General features: G+C 37.3%; 1 protein-coding gene and 1 non-coding gene across 3 annotated transcripts; both read left to right on the top strand.

Moving 5' to 3' along the window:
• Positions 1-343: 343 nt before the first annotated feature.
• TRNAV-CAC (transfer RNA valine (anticodon CAC)) lies at positions 344-417 on the top strand. Its single transcript has one exon. It is a non-coding gene; the product is annotated as a tRNA-Val (tRNA).
• Positions 418-450: 33 nt separating this feature from the next.
• LOC107776475 (PRA1 family protein A1) lies at positions 451-8,147 on the top strand. 2 transcript variants are annotated; one of them, XM_016596379.2, is made up of 8 exons: positions 451-832; positions 4,212-4,252; positions 4,363-4,441; positions 5,709-5,795; positions 5,870-5,958; positions 6,084-6,155; positions 6,261-6,386; positions 7,817-8,147. In XM_016596379.2, exons 1-7 carry the CDS (start codon positions 675-677, stop codon positions 6,362-6,364), a joined length of 630 nt encoding a protein of 209 aa, XP_016451865.1. In that variant the 5' UTR covers positions 451-674; the 3' UTR covers positions 6,365-6,386; positions 7,817-8,147. The 2 variants fall into 2 exon arrangements, with proteins under 2 accessions (XP_016451865.1, XP_016451864.1); XM_016596378.2 differs by having other exon boundaries at positions 7,811-8,147.
• The last annotated feature ends 503 nt before the right edge of the window (positions 8,148-8,650 follow it).

Genomic DNA, 8,650 nt, shown 5'->3' with positions numbered 1-8,650 from the left:
CCTGTTTTCGGTTCCACGTGTCACCTCGTCATTTAACCTCCCGTTATCAACCATAATCACCCCATACATGTATAATGTGCATCAAATGGTTTCTGAAGATATAGCAAAATAGTTATGAGATTACAATTTGAACTACTGTAAGCTCAAGTTACTGTTTAATTAGTTTTATAATCTATATTCCTAACCTAAGATCATTGTAGTGAAATAGTAAAAAAATTAAAAGAAGTACACTAAATTGGCATGGGAGTGCAGAGGATAAGTGCTCTACTGTCTGTCGATCGGAGGGTTTGGTTAGTCTTTGTTTGTGTATATTTTAGTAGTAAGTATAAAAGAATAACCAGTAGTCTGGGTGGTGTAGTTTGTTATCACGCTAGTCTCACACACTAGAGGTCCCCGGTTCGAACCCGGGCTCAGACATTTATTTTAAATTTTTTATTTTCCACAACAACACTCCCTTTAACACGTCTCTTTTTTGGTTTCCTCTCCTTCAAGTGGTAGTTTACTCAAGGACGTTTACTCGGGTCGTCATCCTCAAAAACAGATTCATTTTCATTTGCCATTTACACATTCCAAAAATCATACAAATCATCCTTGTAATTACGCTTTCCTATCAATTAATTTTTTGTAAGTATCCAGAGGATATCTAGGGTTTCTCGTTGAATCAAAAGGCAATAATGGATTGGGGAACGGTGACCACAGAGGATCTGATCGAGGCTCTACGGGAAGTCGACTGGTCATCTCCACCGCGTCCTCTCTCTGAATTCTTCTCCCGATTCACTTTCCCCAGATCCTCCTCCAAATGGAACAGTCGCCTCAAGTGCAATCTTTACTAGTACGCTTCTATTAATTTTGAATGAGCGAATTTGCGTTTCACATGCACAATTTTTTCTAGCTAAAATTTTCCCAAGTGTTTTTATTTTTTTAATCTATTGAATTCACTAATTAGCGTTTGATGAGTAGATTAATTGTTAAATTTTTCCAAGTTTCGAATTCTTCTGTCAATTGCACAAATTAGTGTATGATAGGTGTATTAGGAGCAATCGATTGAATGAGCGATTTATCTTTTCATAAGTAGATTTGTTCCTTGCTAAAATATTTCCGAGTTGTTCTAATTTCTTTTTAATCAATTGAAGGCGCGGATTATGTTGATATGTTGATTATTGCTAGATAAAATTTTCGGAGCTCCTATAATTTTTAATCAATTGAATGCGCGGATTAGTGTTTGATAAGTGTATTGGTAGCTAGCTTTTTTCGGATGGAAATGAATAGTGTTTCAGCAATCGATTTGAATGAGCTAATTAGCTTTTCATAAATAGATTAATTACATGCTAAATTTTTCCGAGTTGATTTTATCTTTTCAATCAATTGAATGCTCAAATTTGCGGTTGATAAGTTGATTATTGCTAGGTAAAAGCTTCCGAGCTCTTATAGTATTTATGCCTGATAGTAGTATATAAGTAGCTAGTGTTTTCAGATGAAATGAACATTGTTCAGACTTCAGATATGTAACTTACTTCGAAATTGAGTTTTCGTAGAGCTTCTAAGTAAATAATCAATTAACTGCACGGATTAATGTTTGTTTAGTGGATTAGTTGCTGGTAAAACATCTCTTAGTTTCTTACTTTCTAATAAGTTGAATGCACGAATCAGCGTTTGATAAGTTTAGCTACTTTCAGACGGAAATGTACTGTCAAACAAAACAAACAAACAACAAGCCTAGTGAAATCCCACAAGTGGGGAGGGAAATGTTCTGTCAGAGATTTCATGTGTTGTCATCAGATTTTTTTTTTGAGAAAGCTAACAGTTTTTTATAAATAATCAGAAAAGTAGTCCTTACCACAAAGACTGTGCTAAGGGAACGAAGTTACAGGGGGGCCCCAAAAAGCAAAAACCCAAAACCTAGTTTTATAATAATTATAATGACCCAATGATGTCAACTACGGAACCTACATCTTCTGCTAGGGCCTCTTTACACTAGAAATTAAACAAAAATATACAGTTCATCTTATTTTTCTCTTCAGAGTTAGCTCATCTTGAAAGCACCTCAGATTTCTTTCGTTCCATATTGTCCACCAGTAGCATGCAGGGGATACTTTTCTACCATCTCTTCTGCTTCACCATGTTACCTGGATCATTCCAACATGTTAGCAGCTCAGCAGTTTTCCTAGGCATTGTCCATCTGAGGCCTTTCATACTCATGAAAAGCTGCCACAGAGTACTAGTAATTTACAAGGAAGAAACCTGACTATTTGTTTCAACCTCTCCCCCTCACAAAAAACATTTACAACACAGCTGCGCTCCTCTCCTCGTCAGACTGTCATGTATTAGGACAACCTCTTTTGCTACCAGCCAGCAGCAATATTCCACTTTAAATGGTGTTCTCACCTTCTAGATGTGCTTGCTGTTGTTCATGTTACAAAAATGCTGTTGTTGCTCCGACCTGTTCAATATACCATATGCATATTTCAAGAAAAAATACCCCTGCTATTCCTTTTCCATGTCAGTTTGTCCTCTTGCCCACAATGCCTTTAAAATCATCCAAAAGTTTGTAGAACTCGATCGCTCTAGTCACTTCCCAATCATTTAGAGGTCTTCTGAAGTTCAAATTCCAACCTTGTTGACCCCAAGTCTCAGCCACAGAAGCTTGAGGTTGATTCACCAAATATGTCTGAGAAGGAGTCTTTAAGAGGTTCATTGCCAATCCAGTCATCATTCCAAAAGGAAGTCTTGACACCATTGCCAACTTACTACTGGTAAAACGATTGAACTTTGGCCAGAGAGATCTTAGTGATTTCCATACAGAAAGCCCATAAGAATTAGATACTGTCTTAGTGCACTACTGACCCTCAACACTATACTTTCCACTGACTACCCTTCTCCACAGTGCTTGCTCCTCCAAATTGAATATCCATAGCCACTTCATCTGTAAACTCTTGTTATGTTGTCTCAGATTTCTTATCCCCAGCCCCTTTCCTTCTTATCAACTGTCACAGTCTTTCATTTTACAGGGGGTAACATTATTTATTTCCTTGTTCCCTCGACAAATAAATTTTCTCCTTAAAGCATCCAGCCTCCTCTCAATTTTCACTGGTAGAGGAAAAAGTGACATCATATAGGTGGGAGGGAATCCAGCACAGTATTCGGTATTCACTAGGGCAATCCTCCCACCCAAAGAGAGGTAGTTGCTCTTCCAGTTGGATAGTTTATTTTCACATCTCTCCAAAACCCCATTCCATATGTCTTGTGTTTTGTTTTTTTGCTCCCAGTGGTAGGCCCAAATATATAGTTGGTAGCTGCCCCACCTCACATTCGAGGGATCCAGCCAAACTTTGAATTTGTGGCACTTCATTCACTGTAATAATTTGTGACTTTCTCCGGTTGACATGAAATCCATATATAGCTTCAAAAATAGTTAAAATCAACTCAACTTCAGCATCACAGAATAGCACTGAATCATTAGCTTAAAGAAGATGTTTGACTTACAAATTGCTCCTTTCATTATTTAGTACCTTAAACCCCCTTATCAAACTCTCATGGTTTGCCTTTTCGTCATACAATTCAGTCCTTCCATAGCAATAATAAAGAGGAAAGGTGAGAGTGGGTCCCTTTGTCTTAATCCTCTTTGTGATGGAAAAAAACCCTCAGGAGAACAATTGACTAGAATTGAGAACCTGACATTACTGATGCAGAAACCTATCCACTCCAGCCATTTTCTTCCAAACGCCATGTCCTTGAGGACACTTAGGAGATAATCCCAGTTCACATGATCATAAGATTTTGCAATATCAAGTTTGCATAAAACCCCAAGGATCTTGCTTCTGATTCTAGAGTCAACACATTTGCTATCAAAACCATCCTTAATCTCCCTACCTTTTATTAAAGGCCATCTATTGGGTATCTACCAGTTTGTGATTCACCTTCTTAAATCTGTCTGTCAACACCTTGGAGATGATCCTGTACTCACTTCCTAATTTCCTATGGACTTATTGGTTTGAAAGTTGGTATAATTTGGTATAGAACAAAACCTGGAATTTAAAACTTGACTGAATTATAAAGATTTCTTCGTACTTAAGTTTGTAGTTCATCTCTCTCAAAAAAAAAAAAAATGAAAAAAAGGTTGTGAAGTACTTGTTGGTGCTGTAGGGTTTCAAACTTATGAAGAAACTATGCTAATTCAGGTTCTTTGGATTTTCTCTTTTAAATTGTTGCAGCTATCGGACAAATTACTTCATTATGATTGTGACTATTCTTGGTAAGAAGCAAATAATCGTGTATTACTCACTACTCAGTATAGATATGATTTTTACATTAGGCATTTTCTTTGGACTTACGAATTAACTTCAGGTGTGTTTTGTATTGCAGCACTGGGGTTTCTTAGGAGGCCACTTGCTATTGTTGCTGCTCTTTTGACAACTCTTAGTATTGCTTTTCTAAATGACAGGTACTGTACTTCTTATTTACTGTTATATACATGAGTAAAAGCTTGACGCATAAGGTTTTTGGTTTTCTATAAGAATTATTGTGTGATGAGATCAAGGTTATAAACCAGGTTTTCCATGAATTTCGTATATACGGAACATATAACTCTTAGTTCGGGGTTAATTTTTTGGGGGGTGGGGGTGGGGTGGGGTGGAGGATATTTGCCCAGGCTACCTTTTTTTTTTTTGGTTAAAGGAATATGTCGAGGTTACTCATAAAGACAAAAAGGTGAAAAACTGTAATATTTGTCTACTCTGTGGTTGTAGAAGGCTTGCTTGGACTCCCATTTCCCTTTTGCCTTTCCATGATTAGGTTAACAGGTTCTATAATAAGTCTTTCTCTGGGAAAAAAGAAGTCCTTGGCCCAAGTTCCTCCTTCAACACCTATGGTGCTTAAGAGAAGAGAATATGCAGTTTAGAAGTCATACCTCTTTTTGCAGTTTACTTGTTAAAAAAAAAAAGTCATACCTCTTTTTGCAGTTTACTTGTTAAAAAAAAAAGTCATACCTCTTTTTGCTCATGCGAAAGAAAACATGGGATGTCATACCTCTTTTTGTTATATTTCTGGTCATATATGTGAAAATTGACTTGAACTAACTTATCCAAAAAAAAAGTAAAAATTAGTTTGATCTAAACCTGATGCTAATACTTTGAGCTCTCAACACCCTTCTTGAATGTTCTCCGATCTTGAAGGGTTGAGAATAGCATTTTTAGTATAGAGTTATTTCCTGGGGGCTTATTGAGCTCTAAAACTCAAATGAGGGGATACTCTTTGTATTGTGTGTCCTATAAGAAAATAGAGTATTCCAGATGCAGAAATGCCGGATAAGGAACTAACATCTCACTTACCCTTGAGCAATCTGGCCTTCAAAGACAGAAAAATGATTTAATCATTTGGATTTTTTGGAAATCTCTGCTTTAACTTGGATGCTCTATAGGAAAGTAGTTTCCTTTTTCTCTTCCTGGTTGATAAGTTTTCCCTAGGGTGCCTTTAAGCCTCAACCAAAACAAATGAACCTTAATGTACGGTTGATAAACTTTCTGGTAATTGGTCGATGCTTTAAGGAATAACTGTTTTCTCCATCAAGCTGTCTTCTTTACATTGACTGCAGATTATCTGTTAGCACAGAAAAGCATGTGAAACACAAATCATCGGCAATCTTATTTTTGACAGTTTATTTACATCTTGTTGCTGCATCTTTTTCATGTTGCTAATGATTTTTCCAACAGTTTCGCAGGTACTTTTAGTGAAAAGGTGACAAGAACTGTCAGGCAGTTTTCTCCTCATTTAGCTGCAAAAATGAGGCCTCCACTCACGTGAGTCTGCATAAACTTGAGGTTTAAAAGCAAACCAGGTGCACTACTGATACTGAAATATTGACCATTTTCAGGCCAGTTATTCGAGGACGTCCATCTGCTAAACGAGCAATTTACATTTGTGGAAGGCCTCGTTGGGTGTTTGTCTTGGCATTCTCTCTAGGTATCGGAAGCTTTAGGCTCTTCTATCGCGTCACTGTTTCTTCCCCTCGGTGCTTTATCTTTCCTATTGAAACTTCAATAGTTTTGAGATGAAATGGTGTTTTCTGCCTTTTCTACATTTTGCAGCGAGTTTCACCCTTTGGTTTGTTTCCTGTGGCCTCTTGACTGTCTTATGGGCATTGGCTATAGGACTTCTTTGTATGTATTCTCTTCTTGTTGTGAAGTGTGTTATTCCAAATCCTATGTTTCAGCATGAATAATGACTTCTCTGTCTTCTCTCTCTCTCTCTCTCTCTCTCTGCAGCCACTCTTCTTCATGCAAGCTTTAGGACACCTAATTTGAAGGCCCGCCTTAACACATTCCGTGAGGAATTTCGAGCTGTTTGGCGCAACTATAGTGAGCTGTAGCTTCAGCAGAGTCCCATTTCGTGTCAGTTACTTTCCTGAGATCTGCCATTTTGTTTATTCATTCTCTTTATGGTTGTATGCACTGTTTGTTTTGTTGCCTAGTGTCTGTAAGTTAACATGATCTGTTCATCCTTGAAATAATTTTCCTTTTACTTGCTAGTACAATTTTCTTTTCTTCAATGTAGCTATTAACTCTGTATTTCCCTTCGCTAAAAATAAAAAACAATATTTGTTGAGCCGTTGTCTAATCACTCATTACTTCTGCTGAGGAAATGCTATGCCTCTCTGTTCACTTTCCTCGTGCACTTGCATATCCTTGTTTGGAAAAGAATAAAAAAAGTTAAGTTGTCAAACCTGCCCCAGGACTTCTCAAACATTGAGGTTGCGATTGACTCAACTGGAGCATTAGTAAAGGCAAGGATCATGTAACCTAAGAGAAGACTGGATCTGCAGGCAGTAGAAAGTGCACTTTGAGGAAAGTGGTACTAGTTTTATGAGACTGCTCTTGGGGTTTGAACTTGTAGTACGAAGAAAATATTCAAATGAAAATTATCACGATAAACTTCACACTAAGCTTGTCTCTGGCAAAAATAATAAACATATTTTGGAGAGAAGCCTGTCCAAGAGATTCTTGGAGCTGAAGAAAACAAAGTACAAGATGCTTTCATGGTTGTTCTTAATTACATAAGATTTGAACGAAACAAAAATTTCGCTTAATAATGTTCAAAGCATGATGAGTTACTGTATTATTTTATGCGGACTGATGAACTGTTATTGCATCTTATTGGCATTTTATCGGTCTGCTCTAATATATTATTTATTGACTTCATTTTGACTTTATGGTTACGCTATCCGTTGTCACTTCAAGCAGGATTTTTTTTGTTTCCTGGACCTTTGTTCAGAGTTCCTCTTTAATTGTGGAAACATTATCATACGTGTTCTAAATATACCTCAATTCCTCCAAAGCTTAATTAATATAGCCTTCAGCATCTTTTGCTTTTTTCTTTTTGCCCCTTTTCTTGGTGAGATTCTATAGGTCATTGGATAGTTTCAGGCTTCTATCATTCTTTACCAAGCAATCTTGTGCAGTTTAGCTTTGAAAAACCGTTAGTAAATCACATTTACGTCAGAAGCGTAGAAGCATGAAAACGACTAGCTCCTAGATTGGCCTCTCTTGTTCTGTGATTTTACCAGCAATCTCTATGCAGTTTAGCTTTAAAAACTGTTATTAAGTCATAGTTATCGTCTAAGCTTAGAAGCATCAAAGTTTAATAACTCCCGGATTTCAACTAAGTTTTTGTTGAATTGTCTTTTTGTTGAAAGGTCTTCGTACATTCTACCCTTCCTAAACCCCACTTGTGGGATTACACTGGGTTTGTTGTTGTTGTCTTTTATGATGACTATTGCGTAGGACTTGTTGTAACTCTCACTTTTCTATTTGTATAGGAGCAGCAGTTCTGCAAATTTGCTGTCATGTGCTGAGCTTTAATATGGTGTGCTGATGCAATATATAGTTTTCTTTGACCCGGCAGCTGAGCTCTCAAAAATCTGCAATATCTGCAGATCAGCCACGGGTTGTAAATTTCCTTGATTCTTACTTTTATGGTACTGATTTCTACGATTCATGTACGTTTGAAATGACTACTGGATTTAGGTGCATGGTAGGAATTCCCTAGAAAGTTGGGGTCTGTATTAGGAGTCCATTCTTAATGCCTTTGAGAAACTCCTTGTTACTCTTAATGTTCAAAGCTGCAGTAAAGCTTCTAGTGAGTTCTGTCTTAAAGTTTTCGCCCGATCTACTATTAATATTCCCAGGGTGTCTTTTTTCCAAAAGGATTTTTTCAAACCGCCTTGTGGGTTAATGCTGCTTCTTTTGTGCATAGATCGCTTATGATCTTGTTTTCGACAGCTGCCTGCCCGTATTCAAACTGTGGAGGACGCATATTTTGTGAGATTACTTGTTATTCTGTGAACTTGAAAGGAGATTCTCTCAGGGGTTGGGGCTGCTCTCCTTTTTTATGGTTTCGTTTTCTTTAACTTGCAAACTCCTGTGCCAATTGCGTGAGCAAGTTGGTTTCCAAATACCGATAAAAAGGAGTATCCCCGTGAAAAAATACTATTATGTGAATGGCTGACTTTAGTTAATTTAGGACATTGATTCTCTCTGTGTTGCAGCAGCTGCAAGAAGCTACCCATGTACTTAGAAAAGTTTTAAAAAAAACATGTAGGAGTTTTGTTACTGTTATAAATCTGGAACCAGCTGCCTAGATATTCAAGCGCATGATC

This window comes from Nicotiana tabacum, chromosome 10 (genome assembly GCF_000715075.1).
Source record: "Nicotiana tabacum cultivar K326 chromosome 10, ASM71507v2, whole genome shotgun sequence".
In the NCBI taxonomy this organism is placed as follows: domain Eukaryota; kingdom Viridiplantae; phylum Streptophyta; class Magnoliopsida; order Solanales; family Solanaceae; genus Nicotiana; species Nicotiana tabacum.
Note: the sequence above shows the minus strand (reverse complement) of the source record. Positions and strands in the feature narration are given on the sequence as shown.